Here is a 22,337-nt window from a genome sequence, read left to right on the forward strand (position 1 = left end):
CCTCTGTTTTCTACCGGCAGTGTGCGAAGCGGCGTGAGGGAGAATTGCAACCGAGATATCGCCACACCTTTGGGAAACCGAAGGCATTGTCCGTTTCTGAACCAGCAGCCCAACTAAGTTATCTTACCGCGTTTGAACTTTGTAATTCTGTCTTGGCTGGAGAATACTGTGGGTTCAACACTTCATCCTGCGTACACCGAGGATCGGAGAGGCACGCTTTTTTGTTTCTTGAGATTCGCCAGGTTTGTCTGATGAAATGTAGATCTCCCAAAGAAAAGGATGGTTTGGGGGTAGTTCAATGGCGCCCGAGTTGGAGTTGGGAGTTTTTATGGACGGATAGAGGTGGGGGGGAAACTTTGTCTTCGCGGAAGAAGAAGAAGAAGAAGAAGAAGAAGAGGGCAACTATTGATTTGTTGGCAGAACTCTTTGGTAACATTGCGCAAAGAGATCCGAAAAACCAAGATGCGCCTGTTGAGCCTTTCGTGCGTCTGTAAACGCCGAGACGTGAAAACTCTAAAATCCATTTTGATCCATTTACTTTTTCTCCTGGCAGCCGTGCTGTTTTCCGAGGGATGTCCGGAGAAATGCGTGTGCTCTTCGCAAACTGTTAAATGCCAGAACCAGAACTTGAGCGAGATTCCGCATTCCTTGCCGACCGACACCAAATCCTTGTATATCACAGGAAACAACATTTTGTATATTGACGTGGACTCTTTCCCAAATCGCCTGGACCACTTAACAGATCTCTATCTCAGTGGAAATGAGATTGAGTTTGTGGCTTCCATGGTATTTGACAACTTGCCAAACCTTTTGAATCTGGATCTGAGCAACAACAATATCCAGACTGTCAGTGAAAAGGCTTTCCCTGAAGACAATAAACTGCAGGTCTTGAACCTCACCAGGTCACTTCATAATTACTCGACTTCGGATAAGATCCTAAGTTTCCTCCGGAACGGAAGCCTTCTTCAGCTGACGGTCCTGGACTTGTCCCACAATGATCTTGTGCTCCTTTCAGATAACCTTTTTACAAATCTACCCAACCTTACCAAACTGAGCTTGCAGAACAGCTCCATCATCTCCATCCTAAATGGGACGCTGAAGGTGCCGCCGCTGCGTGACCTTGATCTGAGGGACAACGATTTCCAGGATCTTCCCGGCACCACCGTACGAGAGCTCGGCCTGAAGCCGAACCTCAGCGTTCGCTTGGAAGGGAACCCTTGGCGTTGCGATTGCTTCCTCGAGGACACGCTCTTGTGGCTGAGAAACTCCACGCAAGTGGCTGACGTGCTGAAATTGACCTGCGCCAACCCAGAGCGGCTGAGGCGCTTGCCGTTGCTGCGGGTTGAGCTGTCACAGCTGAAATGTTCAGTTCCCGTTGACGGTGTGCTGGAGACTTCGTACGTTTTCCTGGGGCTCGTTCTGGCCCTGATCGGCGTCATATTCCTGCTGGTGCTCTACCTGAACCGAAAAGGTATCAAGCGGTGGATGCACAACATCCGTGACGCTTGTAGAGACCACATGGAGGGCTACCATTACAGGTATGAGATCAACTCTGACCCACGTTTGGCCAACCTTAGCATCAATTCAGATGTGTGAGCGAGGATGGAATACTTCCTGCCGGGACCCTGCAGAGAGATATTTAAATGACTGATATTTAGGAGTTGCATGAGAATCTCCCTCCCCTTCTTTCACTGCTTCTAATTAACCCCTTTTATGAACTGTGTTCACCCACTGCTGCATGTCCTGCTTGAGCACCTGGCAGCTCAGATGCGATTTCCCCCATGTATCACTGCATGGACAATCAATCATGATACAGGATCGAAAAGAGTGATATGTTCAAACTTTTACTTTCCCTAAAGGTTATGTGGGAAAAGTGTTGGTTTTTTTTTTTTTTTTTTTAGAAAGATAGGGAACAATACCATGAACTGATCACTGCATCCTTCTCATGGCTCCGCTTGAGAAAGATTCTATATTGCTTGTCTGTTTAGTCATTGTGTGAATTTGTGAAATGCAGAATTGCCATCTTTGATTCCAGTGCACATTCCATTGTTGTTGGGTGTAACAGTTGGATGTGAATACTTTTATTTCTTTTCTGCTGTAAAGATAATCGGCTAAATAAAATTGCTGGTACCCACCTTGTCTAAGGGCCTTTAATCATAAGCCTGCAGTGTGTTCAGATGCAGGGCCACACACAAATTCTTTAGGCCTAAACTCATACCTGAGGCAGTGCCAGATCTCGCCTGAAACATATGGCGAACACTAACTCTTAACTATCGCAGTCAACAATTTGAGAAAACACTTGCGCTTCTGCCATAATGCATTTAATTGATCTCATGGAAGCAGCTTCTAAGGGCTAATTCAGTTAGTGGGTGAAAATAAAGTCCAATTGAGAATGTTGAATAGAGGATGTAAGCTGATAATGAGTGTAGCCAACGGTTATCTCTTATCCAATATGTTTCCTGCTGTGAATCTGATAAAAGTCCAAAGCTCCACTGTGAATCCCCCCCCCCCCCAAAAAAAATAATTTCTGTGAGCTGCAGCCAGTGGGCAGGTTTCAAACTCAATATCCCTTACTGACGAACTCCAGCGTTGTATTTGATGCATCTCAATATATTCCTGCAATGGCGACAGCTGCATCAACTGGAAAGGATGTCTGCCGTTTTGTGGCACATGCAAATTAAGCAAACCCAAGATTCTCATGGGGCACAGAGAGGTATTATGGTAATGAGCTCAAGCAGCTTTGCTTTTTATGTGACCCTGTTTTAGGAGATCTAGCATCCCTAGAAGAGAGCTTCCCATCAGTGTCTATTCCAAACCATCAGTTATTATTTTTTACACCGTCCAGTGTGGAATGACTTAATTATTCATGTGTGGCTCCCCTTTGAAGAGTCTACTATGTATGTTGCTCTATAGCAATTACGATGAATAAAGATGTTCATGTCATGTCTGCCCTCAGGAGTAGCTGTGAACTTACTTGGCCTGTTGAGGAGCATCCAGAGATAATTATTTCCCTGTAATTCTCACGCTTACAAACACACCAGATCTCTAGCAACCAGCATTGCATAGCCTGCAGCTACGCATCATTTGTAGAACAACAGCATGGCTTGCGCACATCTTTTTCTGCCAGTTTCTCAACCCCTTTACCCTCCCGTAAAACAGTCCGGCTCTACCGCACTGCTTTTTGGTTCTAGTACTAAAATGTACTTTTGGGAACATCGCACACCGGCGTAATGTTTAGTAACACTATCAGTCTAGCTGTGTTCATGCTTTGCGTGTCTCCTGACAAAACAAGCAACCACTTTCTGTCTCTGAAATCCAAAGACTTGTTGTCACACATTTAGTTTCACATACAAACCTCAGAGACAATTGTTTAAAAACATTCAGCCGACCTCGGAGATAAGAGAGAGCACGTATATAATACCTCGAACATATTTTAATAGAATTATTATCCTCCTCAGTTTAAAAGTGTGCCTCTTAATTCTGACCCTCGCCAGAGCTAATCGACTGTCTCTTACCAGAGCTTGTTTTCTCATCGTAGGGTTGTAATATATTGCTTGACTTTGGAAATAGATACTCATTTCACCATCACACTCGATTCCCTGAAGTGAAGCCTCCTTAGCATTGTGTCTCAAGAGGTAGCCTCCATGCAGGTGCTTACAACCTAATGTTTCCACAGAGACCGTCCTCCTAACACACTCTGAAGATTCACATAAAGGAGTGATTTTGTCCAGCCACACCTTCAGGCTATGCTTAGTAGACTGTGTGTAATTACAGTGAAGGCACAAAGAAAAGCAAGTCAGAGTAACCAGTTGAAAAGGGAGAGGAATAAAACAGATGAGCGCTCTGATGTCTTTCTGGTCTTAACCCCAGTTGACACCTTTCCCAGTTCCTTCAGGGACCCTTTTGTGCTTATTAATGCAGCTCTCCAAACAGCATCAAAATCTAAATAACCTGTCATTGACTGACCAGGGCTCAGAGCTGCTCTCCCAGTAGCTCTGGCCCACAGCTGGATATATATATATATTTTTTTTCTGGATAGATTTGACCTATTCACTTGAATAGGTCTACTGACAGAAACATGTTTTTATTCCTCCGCTCCTTCCTGTTTGCTGTTATTTGAGGGTTACAAGGAACGAGAAGGGGTGCTTTTGTCAGTGTTTTTTCCTCTGGGTAAAGAAAAACAGCATATTAAAACCATACCGACATTCAAGTGAAGCATCTTATGTTCGGATGTGGTTCTAACCTTAACCCAAGACCCAAATATTTGTCTTTGTATCAACCGGCAACATAATTCCTCATGCTTTTCCGGGCCAAGAAAATATGCTTTTTTATCGCATAATGTCAGAGTACGTCAGGTTCAGGCAAAGTTAATATTGTGAGGCAGCAACAGGGAATCGACAAAACACTTGTAACATGAGTACCTGTTTATAAAACACAGATGTGTTATTAAATCTTCTCAAGGATACAAAGTTAGAGGAAATACAAAAAGGAATTTTCGGACTTGAGTGGACTTGCTCAGTGTGCTTAAGGCCAATATTATCTCCAGTTAAATGATATCAATCTCCATTGCTTAATGACTTCAAAATTCAACAGAAGGCTTTTGTTCTCTGAAATGAATGTTTGAGGATAACTCTCCTTCCCGTCAATAGGAATGTAACACGGGGGAGAAACACTACCTCCGCAAGAAACTCAAGGAACTTTCATCGATATGTGCAGCGAGAGAAAGAGGGATGTGAATGGCATGAAAATCATTTGAAGTGTGTATATGACACACTACATGACGATTTATCCCCCAGATGAACACAAAGCACACAGTAAACATAACTGACAGTCGCGTCAGTTATGTTTGTGCACAGAAAATTAAATTTGGTGATGCGTAATATGATCAGAGGGTCGACCAAATCTTCAAATGGTAACAATTTAAAAACTGCATGACGCGTATCACATTTAATCTACTAAGCTTTTGCATACCGACAACAATAAGGAACTGACCCGTCTCATGTATCGGTTTTCATTCAGATTTTTGCAAAACCGGTGACTTTTCCCTGCGTTTGCAGAGCCACATTTATTACGCCTTGCACTTTTCCTAGTGTTGAGAGAAAGACCGGCAGGTTATCGGATTGCCAGAAGGTTGTAATTACATTCACCATACTGACCTGGTCTGCTGCTCCTCAAACACCAGGCAAGATGCCCCAGATAATGACCTTTCTTTCTTAGAAATCAGGCCGGGCACATGTAGCATGGACTGAAATTACAATGAGAGGATTTTAAACAAAGCAGCAACACCTTTGGTTCGAAGAATGTCAATATGTGGTCGTGTTTTATCTGAATTGTGTTGGTCATTAACAGCATTGGCTACTTATCATCACCCAACCGCCACCTCTGCAACCACCCTCCACATGAGAGGTCTCGTTTACTCTAATGTGGATTTATGATGCTGTACTCGAGTATGTTTTGGAAGCCTGCACCCCGTCGAGCAACGTCGGGCTTAATGAAGACGGATCTGGGCTGACAGCGCCGTAGCCTATCCAGACTGGTTCAGGCATGCACTGTTTGCCACAAGTGCTCAAGGGACAGATGCAGGGAAAAACGGAATTGGGAGTCTGGCTATACATTTTTTGGATTGCCTGGCTGATTTGGCCGTAAGCAATAAATTCATGTAAATCTAATATTAAAAAACTGTATAGACCAGGATTAGAAGTGATCACATTGCAGCTGAAAATCAGCAATTTTAATTATATACTAGAGAAGAGGAGATATTATTTAGAGTCATTTCAAAATATATTTAAATTTTTAGATTTTTATGCCCTTTGCAGTAAAGAAAAGGTCTTCTCACATTCATTCTTGATTGAAGAACTCATCCTTCAATGTATCCTGTACAGATTACTTGTTCCCTCTTCAGCATATATGGCTAAGATAATTACAGTGTGGCCCCACACTTGATAGGTGACGTATTATTAACTTTGCTGCTGTTGCATGAGATCGCACTGTCTACATGGAGTTTAAAGTTATAGCATTAACATCATAAGCGTTTTATTAAAAGAGATTTATTACCGACTGCGATCCTTTTCTGTCTTTCAGTACGATAGCTTTTCTGGCCAACATCTCTGCCCTGATGGTTCACTTGGACTTCTTTCATTGCATTTTCAACTGCAAATGGCAGATAACTTATCAGAAAGGGAATGCTTTTTTATTTTATTTATTTTTGTAGTTAGGAATAAGACGGTTGAAGTAATAGAAACAAATACTCCCCAGTTCTTTGTGTATCAGTTATTTTTCAACAACCATGAAACCACTATCTATGATCATGAAGGTGCAAAAGAGTAAAAAGTGATAATAACCATGTGTTCACAGGTGGTTTCTCTTGACACAATGTCTCTCATTGTAACATTTATAATCATTAAAACACATCTGGTCACATCTGCTGCCTCACAAATTATTTTTCAATTTCATGAGTTTGGAGGTCATAGCATGATGGATTCCCAACATCTCTCCATAAATTAGAAGTCTTCACTCAATATAGTAAATGTCGGGGCAAGACCACTGAGCCCCTTAGCTAACAATCTATCAGAAACGCATGGATGATTTTTTTCTGTGTTCATTTCTCAGGAGCGTCGCCTATCAATGAGCAGGTCTCCAATGAATTTGGTGTTTTCCTTACATCTGCAATAAACTATAAACCATTTGCGTTTTCCACTAACAAAAAAAAGAGAAAGGCAACTTCCTTGCTGTATTTCAAGGCCTTGGTGGAAGGACTAATACCTGCTCTGACAAAAAAAAAAATTGTGACTTTCGAACGTTTTATGTTGTTACTTTAATGAGCTGATAGCTTGACAGGTGTATTAAGGAGATTGTTGGTCTTAAGCATCTGCATCAAACGAAGAAGGTTTTAGCACCTCTGTTGGTCTTGGTGGTTTATGATAAAGCATGTTAATGAGGTGTTATTTTGATCATACGCGATCATCAGAATACAGTATCGGTTGGGAATTTTGTAATTATCAATCCTAATAATCTGAAATTGCCCCCATCTGCGTAAACATTACGGGACCCTGAATGAGGTTATGCACTGTTTTTGTACAGGAGAAAAGCCCAAATGAAGTTATGAGATTAACCGCTGCTATCTGTTTGGTTTCAGTGGTCTGGAAACCTGATCTGAACCCGATAAGACCTTCAACCCTGAGCTCATGGAAACATTAAGACCGAGCATGTTGCTCGCACCATCTGTGAACCATCAACAAATCCACTGTTCTGATAGTGGAGTTCACACATTTGCCTTTTTTTCCGTGTTAACATTATTGCAGCACCACAACTTTTACCTTTTAATCACTATTGCATTCTTTGTGTGAAAGCGTAATGTCTACACTTATACCAGCTGCTTTTAGCCACAGTGTCAAGAAGAAATGAATGTATTATCAAAGCATTACTTACACTGTTAAATGTAACATGAGTCTTCAAAGGCTTAAATGCATTATTGGACTATCCTGCTAATGTACTTGCAAGAGTGATAAATGCATTCAAAGTGAAGTATAGCACATTGCTTCCCCTTATATTAGACCAGCATATTTGCACTTTTGTTTCCTTGTGCTTTTTATGTATTATTTGACACTATTTGCTTTCAGTATACGAGGTATAGCACACTTTTGCTTTCAAACTTATGTTTTTTTCTGTTCATTAGTATGTTTTTATATATTTTCAACAATTTTCAAAGATGTATGCAGTAGGCCAAGCATTGTGCATTGTTTAAACTTGAATAGGCTCAGTGGTTGTACTACATTGTAACAAAAAATATTAAACCTCAAACCTGCCTTTCCTTATCTGAATAAAGGTTAAACGTATAGTCTACCATCTACCATCTTGTGTATGTTGTGATTAAGTATGTTGTGGAGGATCCATCGTAGTCTGACGCCGTATGGATTTGTACACATATTATTGTATTCAAATACATTTCCTAAAAAAAGAAAAAAACATTTTCGGATATGGCGATTGTGTTTTTTCACAATGAATTGAACCCTCACATTTGAAATAAATGTCTTCCTTGTTCTGCAACAGACTGTGAATAAGACTCTAGATCCTAAAACGCGAACATTTCTCCAGTTGCTGCCTCAATCATCGCGTCTCCCTCAAAGTAAGACCCCCAGGGCACATATGCCAAATGAAATTAGATTAAGCAGTGTAGAAAGGTATGTAATAGAGTGAATGATAGATTGTAGAAATTACTTTACTGACTTCACACCTCAGCAACAGGAGCTTCCGATCTGATATTATGAAATTAATTGGACCATTTCTATACAAGATGTCTCATCGTTGAGAAAAATGCATAAAATTTGATGAGTGAGTTTCTTTTTTAGAACCTCAAGAGGAGTCGTCACCATGAGCATTTCCCCTTTATTTCCCTATGTTTCAAAATAAATAGTGAAGGAATAGATACAGACTTTTGCAGCCCCGCAAAGCTAGACTTGCTCAAATTTAACATTTATTACAACAGATAAAGAGCTTCCTCTTAACACCCAAGGGGCTTAAAACGGTCCATTAAAACATCCCATGAAAAATAATGAACATTCTGATTTTTTTTCCACTATTACCGTTTCAATTATCAATCCAAACCTCCCTGAAAATAAAGCAAAACATGATTTATTTTACGGAATTGTCACCCTTTATGACCGTTCTGTAGACAATGCTGTTCTTTTTCAGCAAAACAAAATATGCTCAATAAACCGAATTAAAAGAATTTAAAAAAATCGTGCTGAACGGGAGGATATATATAGTTTTGTTTTTAAAAAAACAACTTCCATCGTCTGATTAGAAACAGGTGAGCGCTGGGGTTAGAGTACACCAACCATTGTATTATTACATTTATAAAATAGAAAAACAATGACTTAGAGGCTGTCAAGGGTTTCCGGTTTGGCAAATTATTATTCAGTGCTGTATCAATCTATATTTTGTGGTGTGCATATAAAAAAGTGATTTATAAGATTTTATGCAACGGATGCATTTTCTGTACTACTGAGGATATGATACGTTGCAAAGCAAAGCAGACACAGTTTTCTGAAAGGGGGACAGCAGCGTGAGGTATTTGTTGAGAGAAGCACTTGGGGAAATTTGATGAGGTATTTCTTTGAGCCCGGTAGTCCCCTCAGTGGTTGTTTTTCAAGGCTGTACAGTCATCGGGGAACAATTTTAAGTACTTGGTAATATAATGTAAATCCGTGAGGAATGTCAGGGTGAGTAATGACCACAGCGACACGACGGCAAGGAAGCATGAGCCAAGGCGGCCAGAAGGAGTTTGATCACCACATCCTGAAATGCTATTACAAGGTCATGTGATTCAATAACCTTTTATCAAAATCATGTATATTTTTCCACCTGAGTCAAAATAAAATAGTCAATAAGCCTTGAATAAAGAAAAAAAAACAACTAAAAACTGTAACAAGGTCCACAAACTGAAAGTTGCACTCCTGCCATCTGTGTTTGTGCATGAAGGGGCCTAAAGGCCTCAGAGACGAAATAGAAAATATCAATTTATCGTGGTATTCACAGTTTTCTGATATTTCACAGGTCTTTACAAAATGCAGCAATCTGACCTTGATCTTGAATTCTTGACATTTATTAATATATTTTCTTTCTTTTGTTGCACCGGATTCTGAATAATAGTCGGTCTGATGGCAGTGGAGAAACAACGACCCCTAACCGAGTGTCAAGGAGTTCAGAAGATGACAAAATGAGGTAGAATCTTATCAAAACCAAATAATCATGTATAATGGATCAAAACGTTGTCAAGAATCTTCTCTAAATGTCTTTATATAATGGTTTGATTTCTGGAAAGAGATGTTTCCTTTAAGATTCTTAAAATCATCTTTTGGAATTTTGAGGTCAGCAACAAAATTCCTTTTGGTCTAATTGTATTCAGTGAATTCAATGTAATCAGAGTATACAGAAGTAATCTCTGTCAAATTAAGTTTATTTCAATATGGTAACCTGGATAAAGACAAGCCATATGTCTGAAATGCCATTGTTTGACAATTTAATTGGGGTAGAAATAGCTGAATATGAATCCCAGCTCTCAAATTCTCAGACAGGACAGCACAGTTTCTTAAAATTTAGGATAATAAATCAACAGAGAATGACTATCAGCGAGCCTTTATTTTCAATACTTTTCAATAATTAACTGATCGGTTATCAGAAAATTTTTGATCAAATTTTTGTATCATTTTTTTTCCCAAGTTTCATGAATTTCCCAGTATTTTTTTGAATAGAATTTGCATATTTTTGACCCTTCTAAAAACATTTTATTCTACTTGAAAGCTCCATCCCTCACTAGCGTCCCACATGTGTCTGAGATCTGGAACCACAAATGGAGCCCTCTCTCCTGGGAGTGAATGTGGAAATACTTACATTCACATTTCTCCTGTTACAATCTCAGACCCCAGTTGTCAAGTACCTCGTTCCGCCCCTTTGCACTCCATCTTGTCATTTTCTATTCTCCGTATGAAATGAGACTAGCCTCCATGCCAGCAAAGCAGTCTGGAAGCAGTGGTGGGGAATAATGAAATAGGCTTCAGATACGGGAGCATGCATCCCCCTGAAAGATGAAATGCAATAGTCTTAAAGTACTGTGTAACATGAGCTTCATATGTAGATATCAGATAGGACTTGATGATACCGCTATTACCGTGCACAAGCCAATGCTTTGAGCAATTACCATTTCTCCAGTTACCCCTTTTGTACATGAGCCAATCCGAGATGGGGAGGATAAAAATTTCAATCGGCTTATGCAAGGTGGTGCCCACGTGTATTTCATACATTCTGGCGTGAAACATCAAGCTGGGAACTTTTTACGTCTTCATCGGCGCTACTTTTTGAGGTGAAAATCAAATTTCTCCTGAGAAAGACAGCATTCTTGCAATTCACTGGGGTGTACAAAAACAGCAACTCAAGAGGGATTAATCTGCCCTGCTCTGCCACAAATCCCTCGAACAATGTGGGGATAAACACGAGCCTAAAACTTGATCTGACAACTGGACTCATGGTTCATGGATCCGTGAGTGGACAGCCCAAACATGTAGCAGAAAAGATGTCAGTTCAGTAGCCCCCAAGGTTACATGATGGATAAGTCCGGATTTGAAATTTACTTCCTTTTCAGTGGCTAATTGGATCTTGCTCGACGGCGATGTGTACATCTCATTTGGCGATGGCTTACCAAGTGTAGGCTAAATTATTTCCTGTAAATAAATGTCAAAATAACTATTAGCCACAGCAATGAGACAAGCAAACATTACAGCAAACCACAGATTCCTCCTATCTATCAGTTTATCTTTGGCCGACCACTGTCAACATACAAGATTGCATGTGTTAGTACTTAGTTTAACATGGTTATGTCATGGTTATGGTACAATCTGGAGAGTAATAGACGGGGCCTCCTTTCTAAGGCTGGTAAGTGACATTTGACGTTCGAAAATCAGTGGACTTCTGGAAATATACTTCCACAATCTGGCGCCGCCCAATGAGAGATGAACCGGAATTCCATCACTCAACTATTTGAATGGCAGTAAAGTATTTGTATGTTCCTGTTTGTGTAGATTAGTCAAAAGTGTAAACAGTCCATACAGATCAAATTTGGAAAGGTAAACCAACCATTCACTGCCATTCCCCCCTTTATATAGCCATGATTTAATACATCCACATGGTGAGATAAAGAGCTAAAGACTTGGCGAGTTCATTCATCAACTATTCATTGAGTTATGATTGCTATTTATGATGATTATTTATTGGGTGATTCATGAAGATTTAACTTCATTTTTTTCCTCAGTATCTTCATCCTGGCCATCCTGGCCGCCTGTCTTTGACCTTTATATTAACTTACAAAAATATGACTTAGTAATTCATATTTCTTCAACTCATTTGAATAAATAACTTTTTTTTCAACTTTTTCCAAATAAATCCAAATATTAGAGACATGCTGCAACAAACCACGGTTAACAATTAAAAAAAAAAGGTATGCTGTGGCATTATCTCATAATATTACTCTACAGCCATGTTATGTTTATGATTCAAAATTCAGCCATGATAAATCATGATCGCTGGCAATGCGAGTGAGCTGTGCAGACTTCCGAGCTTCTGTATCACTTTCGATGTTGTACATAAACCGAGTATAAAATGTGTTCTGTATATTGTGCTTACATAATGGCTTCCGCTGGTGCTAAAAATCCCTTACTTTGAAGATATTTCATATCGAGTGCTGTGAATGTGCGTAAGCTAATTCACGTAAAACAGCTTCAAAAGTTAATGAAAGAGACATGAGAAATGTCTGTTTGTGGCTGAGGTTACATAAGGGTAGGTGTTAAAAGGAAGCTGCAGCTATGTGAAAATGGGATCCTGCTCATTGTGCCAATTAAGAGAGTTTTCAAACATCCTGACTTCATCCCCTTTGACCGTGAGTGATACTGCCAGGGTTGCAGCAAGGCCAGGGCCGTCGGCAACGATGCATTTCCGCACCGTTTTTACAAAGAGGAGTGTAAAATGTTAATGACAGCAGATCGGTTTGTGCATGCACACCACTGTAATCACATCATCATCCCTATAGGCCAGTTAGTCACACAGCACCAACAGGACTTGCATGCTTACTTTCAGTGCTGATGAAGTATATGAGCTGCATCCTTTAAGCACTTTCACAGCTTTCTGTGGTGATGGAGCTCCTCAAGTGATAAAGGAGTTAGTGGATAACAAGCAGGGACTGACGAAGATCAGAGGAAAAAGGCTGCAACATCCTCGGCTTGAGACGCTGACAGCCCTGAGAGGCATCATTTAGTCGTATGAAAACAACAGAAAGCTGCAAGGATCACTGGCAAAAGCTGCAAATTACGCTTGATCTGAACTGCCACCCCAGCTGTACATTAGAAAACTAAACTCGTGTTGAAGACTCAAATTATGTAAGATGTTCTCGCAAAGAAAATATTGCATTACAGTATAAAAAGATCAACTTTTGTCATAGCTTAGCACAGAGGCTCTCAAACTTTCAGTTTCAACCGTTTTATGGTGACATTTACCATCCCGTATATCTCTGTATGGAAATTAGCTGTCAGAAGATATTTAGATTCATTTTTGCCAAGTTACATGAAATACTATTTTGGTAACCAGTATGAGCCCCAAAACAGTAAATAAATTTAAACTACATCACAATAAAGTACATCAACAGAAAATATATCTATCCCTATCTTTGCACTATGGCTGAAGAAGGCTATTTCTACTAACATAAATGTCTTTTGATTACTAAGTTGAGTCAGCATGAATGTCAGCTTTTTTAACATATTTGAATGTTTTTGTTCCTAAATATCAGGATCGTCTCTATGAACTCAACAATATGCAACCTGCTAGATAACACAGATGTTGCACGGTTCCTAGTTCATATTCTGGCTGAACCAGTAACCACTAATGATGCCTTCATTACACTTCAATGCACAAAAAAAAATGCAAAGCACCCTCTTTCTTGGGGGAAGGACAAGGCAGTGATATAACATGCAATCACTTTCTTTAAATGGATTGAATTTTCATTGGGAATATGAAAAGATATTGTGATAATTAAGAAAAAGTAAGTATTTTGAATTCAAATATTAGTTTAAATAGTCATAGTCCAAATAAGCGTATAGTAATTACAGAAACCTCAACTCACCTCTGACTTCTGAAGATAATAACAGCACTGCAATTAAAACACAAGAAAAAAAAAAAAAAACCTCTCCCAGTCCTCTTTTTTCTTTGAAAATTACATTAATTGATGCGCGTCGTGACGATGATTCACTCTTTCCATACAGTTCCAGACAACATGTAGCCTTAAGCCCATTATAGGAATTATTATTAACTTAGACATTAAAAGGACACATCACACTGGTCATAAGCTTTTTAAACTTTTATCAAATCAGGTCAAAAGAAAAATGTATGGATTCTAGCGATTTAAAAAATGTTAGGTTGTGGGACACGTTTACCAAGACAATATGATGAAATGACAATAAAGGAAGACAATGTAAATGAATACATAACATCCAATTCTTATTATGGAGTAATATAGTTTAGAGGAAGAGGAAAGAACTGTTTGAGGGAAGGACATGAGACGCTCCCCCTCCCCCCCTTCCACCTGTCAACTCAGTGGGATAGCAAAGATTTTTGTTCTATCAGCGATAAATCCTCATCTGAATAAAGGCTTCTGTCTCCTAGAATGAGTGTCCTGTGAGAATTCCGTGCAGAGAAAGCTATAATTTGGGAGCCGCTTTAGGAAATTGGGACTCTCCCACTTCAGAACATGAATGCCTCAGAGGCTCATAATGTTCACAGTCCTGGAACCATTCAGCAAACTGGAATCTGTCTCATCACAATGAATCCAGTCTAAAGACAGGTTCACAGAAATATGTTGGAAATGATAAAAGGCCTATCTTTGGCAAGAGGCAATGAATAACACGCACACACACACACACACACACACACACACACACACGAGGGCACACACAGGAAACTAGGAAACGGTTCTGGTTCGCCAGTGGGAATATGTCTCTGCCTATTATTTGCTTTGTTTTCTGGTTTCCATTTTTCTTGGTTTTATCAGGTGAGGGATGTGTTGCTGTGGGGCCCTGGAGGTCAGGTACACAAACAGAAAGCCTCCTTATCCCAGGGCTACAATCATTTGAAACTCACGGAAAATGAGGGGGAGGACAGGACAGAAATGTACAAAGCAATTTTGTGCTTCCCGTCTACCATGCTACAGATATTTTTTTTTTTGTGGTCCGTAAATGCTGGAAAATATAACTACTTGAGTATATTGTACGGTACTCTTCTTTTTAACAATTGGCATATAGCCACAGTGACTTTTTGGATAAAAAATTGTTCTGTAATTGTGTTTTTCTACAGCTAATACACGACAATTCATGTTGTGAAATCTACCCAATTTAAACCAAGGCAAAATGTCATTTTCTGGATACCACTGAAAATATAACGTTGACAACTATACACTTAAAGACAATTTTACCCTCTTGTGGACACAAAATTCAGTGTACAAAATAGAGAATTTAGGATGAGTTCACCCCGAACTTCCTCCTCACACAGGTATGTGAAAATGTAAGATGAATTTGTTTAGAAAATACAAAACATTAAGTGTGCCAGTGCCCAAAAGTAGTCATAAACACATTTGAAGGACAGCCATGGTAACAGCACAGGGTGAAAAACAGGTATTCCCATGTAAAAATCATAACACAGCGTCCCTTCATAATTAAAAGTGAAGGTACAATAATGAAAGGCATTTCTACCTTTTTAATATGTCAAGACTTGAGAACCCCTGCACCTACAGCAGAAATAGCTTGTTAACTGGCTGACAATGCAACAAGGCAAGATCAACTTCTGTTTATTTATTTTACTCTTCATAGAAAGGTACAAAATCTCCATGGCCACACATCAGTACAAGTGAATACATCCGCAGGGCATGCAGAGGAGACATGAATTCACATTGATTGGACCATTTGTCTTAACCATGAGAGCTGATAAATCGACCTGTCTTTAACATCCCCTCTCCTCTTCCCTTTCCCAATTCTTCCCATCGCTCATTTAGATCAGACCTAAAATAGCAACACAGCCTTTTACATGGCTCTCGTTTCTTTAGTTGGACAAAACTGCTCTTTGTTAAACGATTAAAGGGTTCTAAATCCATTTTAAATCAAGCTTGATACCGGCAAAATATGTTTCACTACTATTGTCATGTCACTGTCTATTAGAGTGGAAAAATTCTGACAAGTGCTCCCATTTCATCACATTTCATTCAGAGCTGTAAAAACAGTCACCTCAGGCACATCATGATTCATATAAAAAAGAAACAAAAAACAATTAATAACAACCGAGAGTGGGATTGCCGGCGAATGCATTTCACAAGGTAAGTGCTACTCCAAACGTGGTCCAAATAACACCTTCAATTGACTCACTTTTCACTAAATTAAGCTAAACGCTTTCTCCGAGGGGGGGAAGGCACAGTGCCGTCTCATTGATATGTGCCACATTCTGTTACTCTGATCGGTCCTGCAAAAGTGTCCACGGCAATGTCAAGTAAGCGGCCGACGTTCGCCTCCCTCAAAAACTCGGATGAACTGAGGGAGACCAAATCAATCAGGCTTGCTGACAAGCATTTTAACTGGTTAAGCCAAACCTTTACCTGCATTTATTCCCCCCCCATATTAACTGTCAAAACATTCTGAATCAAGGATTGCAAGTTCACACGCTGCATTTCCCCACAGGGTGCGGAGATTAGCAAGTACAGGAAAACTCAACTGCTTTCCCATACTATGCAGAGAATATAACTGTTGATAAGCATTTATGCCCCAAACTGTGAGGCAGAATCTTCTTTGTCTCCAGACTCAAAAGCACTAGCCAGTTCATCTTTTTCTCAGACTGAAGGAGTTATCAAGCTGCAGCACCAGCAAAAACAGTATCCTAAAACCTCGGTTGCAGCAGAGCTTCAATCTACTGTGTCAGCTGTCAGATCAAAATGTCTCCCGGCTGTCAGACCACGGCTTTAGACCCAGCCTCCATCTCTCAGCTAAACCACTGTTACAGCATCGATACACAGTTACAAATTAAAGTTTACATTCCCGATGATTTTTTTTTTTTTCATTGTGTTTCAGGCAAAATATTACTGATACATTTGCACTTTTATTCTTGCGTGCTGTACATCAGTAAGCAGTTTTCCGCCCATACGTTACTGCCACAAGCATTTCACATTTCAAATGTGGTCAGGGACATCTATCTTGAGTTGTTATTGCTTTATTTTCACTCGGACATCTTTGTCAGTCTTGCCCGGGAGCACGTTGACTCTTTGGCCCGTCTGCTTGGAGGTTTGGAATGTGCTTGCCACAGAGCCTTTTTGAAATTGACAAACTAATGAGCCCCAGAAGGCTCTGCTGATATACCCCATGGTCTTGTTAGAAAGTCAAGATGGAGGGGCTGCAGAGGGGAGGAAGACCTAAGGTATGGCAAGAAAGGTTGGGATGGTTACAGTTACAGGTGTTCGGGGAAACCAAAAAAAGACTTCAGAGGAAAACTTTGAACTTAATGCTAATGTGCTGGGACCTCCTGTGCTGAAATATTTAGAGAACAAAATCCACTCTCATTTGTAATGCCTGCTCAGTTTTAAGAGGAAAAAAAAAACAATTCAAAGTGACTTTACTTGAATTTATAAACTACAGTTTATAATGCATGTCTGTATATGAGTTGTGATGAATGTGACTCATAGGCGTGTTCATCACGACCGCAAGTGTGATTGGTTTGAGGGCGGATGAGGTATGAACATACAGCAGATTAGGAAAAGCAATTATAAGTACTAACAATAATTTAATGTAAAAAGAAAAGTGTGAAACCAGGATCCCGGAAGAAATATTTTTAGGAGCCTGGGTACAAATGATATATTTTGATATCATTTAGTCATCTTAGAATTTCTGTATTGAAGTCAGTTTGAAATAATTATGAGGTATCCATCCTATTGTGATAATTATGTATTCCCAAGGTTAACTCTGTTGTGCAGAAATATCAGTGCATAGCAAAATTGAAAAATCATCCTGAATATCCATCTAATACAGTACAGACTGAGACCGACCATCTCAGTCTGTACAAAAATAGATTGTACACATCCAGCATACAGAAACCAAGAAATACATCTTCCTGTAATGACAGTTTCAGACAGGCAATCAAAACTCTGACATCACAAATAAACTGGACTTTTTTTTTTTCTAGCGCAAAGTAATGACCCAAAGGTAGCACTAAAATTGACACGAGTTCAAAGTTCTCATTGCTGCGCCACCATGCTCACGTTTGAAATCCTCAGCTCCACAAGGGCCAATTTTATCGTGATGTTTTTATTTTTCGTTTCCATTGTGACTTAGGATAGGAAGAGAAGAGCAATGATACCGTGACACCTCTTTCATTGAATGGCTCCAAGATTCTCAGGATAGATGACCCATTAGGATCGGGTGACTAAAACAGGAACTCAATCTAATGCCTCATTTCCTCTCAGAGATGAGACAAGCTTTATGTCGTGACCTCTCCCAAAAGATCTTATTCTATCTACAGTGGCCATCCCACACATCGCTGTGTCGCTTAATCCAAAAAAAAAAAAAAAAAAAAACATTAGCAAAGGCAAAGGCCTGGAAAATCCAATTTGAAATTCATACTGTGTCTCTCCTGGATGTGATCATTCCATATGTGTGATGTCATGTGTGGTTTTAATGGACATTTATCTCTAATGGGAGCAAAGTCATAGAGGAAGCACAGGGGCGTGGCTCGAAAGATCTATCAAGTTGGACTGTTTATGACCCGTTTAAGCAATAGAAGACAGGAAGATACCAGGTTTGAGTGCATTGTTTGGGGAACCCCTGCTGTACCAAAGGATTTGAAGCTAGTCAGAAAATTGTTGCATGTTGCTGAATGCTAAATATAAGCGCACTAGGGTGCATCCTCTGTGAGACATTACCATTTAGTAGAAATAACAATTTATCTTACTCTGCAATGCTATTTGTAGAATCACAAGAACGTTAACAAAATACCAGCCCACTGGAACTAAAAATTTGTTGTTCTGACCCATGTCTCTTGCAACCTGATATGCACTTTTAAAGTGAGCTCCAGGGCCACAGGCAACAGTCATGAATTTTGAATATCTCAACAAATATTGGGTGGACTACCGTTATATTTGGCGCATGCATTTAGGTCCACATCATCCTGTGTGCATCATTAGGTCCAATACTTTGGTTTATGAGCAGAAACTAATGATATTTCCATCAGGTTTGGGCGAGTTTGTGTGTCATGCTAATTTAAAAACATTGCCATCGAAAGACATTACTTTCAGTTGGTACATTTGGAGGAGCTACCCTCTAGAAGCTGAAGATAATTATTTACAAAGATGAATGGTATAGACCTATTTAGTCAATGATCATATAATTTGCTTGTTTATCTCCAAAGCCGAGCTGTTACTGTTCAAACACAATATCGCACAATCATTTCTCTTTTGCCTGCCTTGTCACATCCAGTTAAAAGCAAAACTTGTCACTGGGTTTTCTATATTTTTTCAGAAGCCTTACATCTGTATTATTAAAAAAAAGTTTTAGAGTTCACAGTATTGAATGGTATTGCAACGAGAATGGTGTTCGATACGAGGGCTCTTTTCCAACAAATTGATGGAATTGTGCAGTTTACTCATTAAGTCTTTAAGTCTTATATGACATGGTTGTAAGTATAATGTGTTAACTTCAAGCCTCCTTGATCATTTGCACTGAGAGAATAAACATTTTTGCATTCAAATTCTGTAATTTGAGGGAGGATGAATAAATTACATTTGCATTTTAAGGTTTTGATGTGGTAATTGTGTTTTTACTGTTATTCAGTCACATGTCCATTATTTGTTAATTATTTTTGTTTGCCTTAGTTCACGTTTGCCAGGGAGTTATTACAAGGACTTACACTGTTCATCCCCTCTGACCTGATATCTGAAACCACGTAGCTAAAAGTGACTGATTTCCTCAGTGGCATTCATAAAGTTATGTCAGGGGATGAATGATTTTATAATTTACCTAAATTTTTTTCCAGTTCCGATCTGCAAAATCATTTCGATTGAATCGCTGTTATTGCTTTTCTATCATCAAAAGCTGACCAAAACTGGGAGATAGTCATCTATGGAACATTTTCTGATGACAGTAGTCATATTTTTTTTTCTTCCAAAAATGTAGCACAATCCTGGAAGACAATATTGCTGTTAAAATGAGTCTAAGTCCAAGCCCATTATAAGTCAGCATTGTTTAAAACAGTTTCCTTTCTATACTGCTAACTAGCATCACATGTAAAAGGAAAGCACAACATTCCCCGACCGTGGACAATTACTGAGGCTGAGGATGAAGAAGACCTCTGCTCAGACTGATATTTTTCACGAGATAACTGTCTGAAAAGGCTAATGAGCAGCACAGTGTCAACACACGTTGGGGTGCCAGCCCAAAAACTTTTAATTTGACACTTTCATTGTCTATCATCAAGGAGAGAAGGAGTATGAGTGCATGGAACTCCTTGAGGTATCTTGTGACTGTCTGCTGGTGTGTTCAAGACAGAAGAAGCAGCCGGTAATGTAAAGTAGCTCCTTCTGCTCAGCATGCTTGAAACAAATGGGTTATTTAGAGCCTACTTCATTTGCACTTGTGGAGAAAGGGCAGAAAGGAAATGAGAACCCCTTGACAGTTCAGCGGATGTATTTAATTAGCCAATTCACTCTCTGCTTTGCCGCTTCAGTGGGCACAATACTTCTTTGTATTTTTAAAAGTAATTGTCACTTGCTGCATCAGCACTGAGTAGGTCCGTCCATGAAGATTGAAGCAGGGAAGAAAAAAAAAGTCCCCCTACCTTTACAAGGAGGTTGTAAAAATAGTCGCGGACAGCTATTTTGTTTCGTCGGTGGCAGCAGATAACCAACGTAGATGTTTTCAAGTATCAAGAGAGGCTATCTTTAGCTCCAGTAATCTGTAAATCATGATTTTGCTTTTCTCAAATTACATGCAATCAGCACGGCAAGGAGATGCTCATCTTCATTTAAACCATTTGTGTAGATGATAGCATAAGAATTACACATTCATCTTGAGCATATTGTATCACAATAGTGATTGTCCTATAAAAGGTCACCTTATGGCGGTGAAGAATTTTGTGTGGGGTCTCCCAGGACAAAGTGGGCCAAGATGAGGATCCAGACTATTAGCAATTCAGAAGAATCTTGTCACTAAGGGGGGAAAGACTCCTCGCATGGATTTTGGAGACCGGCGTTCTCCTGGGGCAAGACCCTGGAGGGAAGTTCAGCTGCATGCACCAGCCAGGAACAGCCCAAACAAGCACAATGGTACCATCACCCACGGGGACGTACAACGTGGTTGGTGCTCACAGGTTTCCGGACGATTGTCAGTAAATAGGAGGGTCACATCTTCTGATGATGTTGGAAGTGATGGAGATCTCTGAAGGTTCGCATTTATGTGCCATGTTTCGGCAAAATGTCCTGGATGGAGGAGATATAATGGATGAGTTCAAAAAATAGGAGGTGATTTGGATGAATGGCCTCCAATCTAGAAGAAGAAATGCCTTTATTATTAAATACAGTTATACAAAAGAACACAACATCAGTGAAATTAGACCACTGCATTTAACCCATCATGGATGCACCATGTGCAGAGGGCAAGTAAGGAACAGCGCCGGGGGAGCTGTTAGGGGTTCGGTGTCTTGCTCAACAACACTTCGACACGCTAGGAGGAACCGAACCAGGAATGTGCTGTGCCAGTTGCAATTTACTAGGGTTATTATCATGAACTTTTGGTTGTGACTGGAAGAAAGACTTTCGGTCTGAAAAAGCCTCTTGGATGAGAAGTAAAATTAACTAAGTTCATTTTTTAGACAAGATTCATCAATGAGTACAATGACCTGGATGCCCGAATATCTTTAGAGACAGAGCCAGGGATTGGATACAATTAGCTAAAATGGGTTTCTTCTGAAGGGTGGCTGAGCATAGCATTAGAAATAGTGTGGGGAATAGAGACATCCTGAGGGAGCCACAACTCCTTTGCATTGAAAGGTGGTTTATCCAGCTGATTAGGTTACCCCATGTTTCAGGTTTTCTGGCTATATCCACCTAGTTGGAGGGCTCTTGTTTGACGTAAAACATGCTGGCGGGGTTATCGAACCCGTTTGGCGCGGGAAAACCTTAGGGTCTCACAGAGAGCTGTGTGTTTCTGGGGACGAGGATGCCTTGATTGACCAAGTCAGTCTGCCGCTGCAGCCAGGCCCGAGATAAGCAGTTGGATGAATGAATGAAAGAATGAAAACAATGAATGAATGAATCGCAACAGTGTCTTGCGTCTCTGTATCAGAAAAAAAACATTATATTTTTGGTAAACCACAATACAACATTTCAGGTTTCCCTCTTTAAGATGTTCTTGTTGTTCTTAGTGTGATCCAGTGAGCTTCAAATCTCATATTCATTGACATCTGACTGAAGTTACCTCACAACAGACTATATGGAGTGGACCCTGCAAACACTATGTAAATATTCAAAAGTTTACATATTCTAACATGACCTCCCACTCCTTGCAATGTTTTACAAATACCGACAGACATTGCTACATATTGACATATTACATATACAAAGAGACAAAAAACACGCATTATAGAAATCAGTAATTACATTGAAGTGTAGGGTGGAATGATCTGTTGCAGTGCTAGTTGGTCTCTATAATAAGCTTGTCCTAGATTGAGCAGAAGTTTTGCAACTAGGTAGAATAAAAGAAGCTGAGACCTGCTTT

At 39.8% G+C, this 22,337-nt stretch overlaps 1 protein-coding gene across 2 annotated transcripts; it reads left to right on the forward strand.

Moving 5' to 3' along the window:
* Nucleotides 1–7,846, forward strand: tpbg (trophoblast glycoprotein). Of its 2 annotated transcripts, XM_086154658.1 has the most exons (2): nt 16–1,538; nt 7,136–7,846. In XM_086154658.1, the coding sequence occupies exons 1-2, from the start codon at nt 463–465 to the stop codon at nt 7,149–7,151; spliced, it is 1,092 nt and encodes a 363-aa protein (XP_086010784.1). In that variant the 5' UTR covers nt 16–462; the 3' UTR covers nt 7,152–7,846. The 2 variants fall into 2 exon arrangements, with proteins under 2 accessions (XP_086010783.1, XP_086010784.1); XM_086154657.1 differs by lacking the exon at nt 7,136–7,846 and having other exon boundaries at nt 1–2,134.
* Nucleotides 7,847–22,337: the final 14,491 nt, after the last annotated feature.

Source organism: Fistularia commersonii, chromosome 11, assembly GCF_037954325.1.
Source record: "Fistularia commersonii isolate RoL2024-O1a breed Wild chromosome 11, RoL_Fcom_v1.0, whole genome shotgun sequence".
NCBI lineage: Eukaryota > Metazoa > Chordata > Actinopteri > Syngnathiformes > Fistulariidae > Fistularia > Fistularia commersonii.

Coding starts and splice junctions, on each gene's coding strand:
- tpbg (XM_086154657.1), top strand. CDS start 463: ATGCGCCTGTTGAGCCTTTCGTGCGTCTGTAAACGCCGAGACGTGAAA.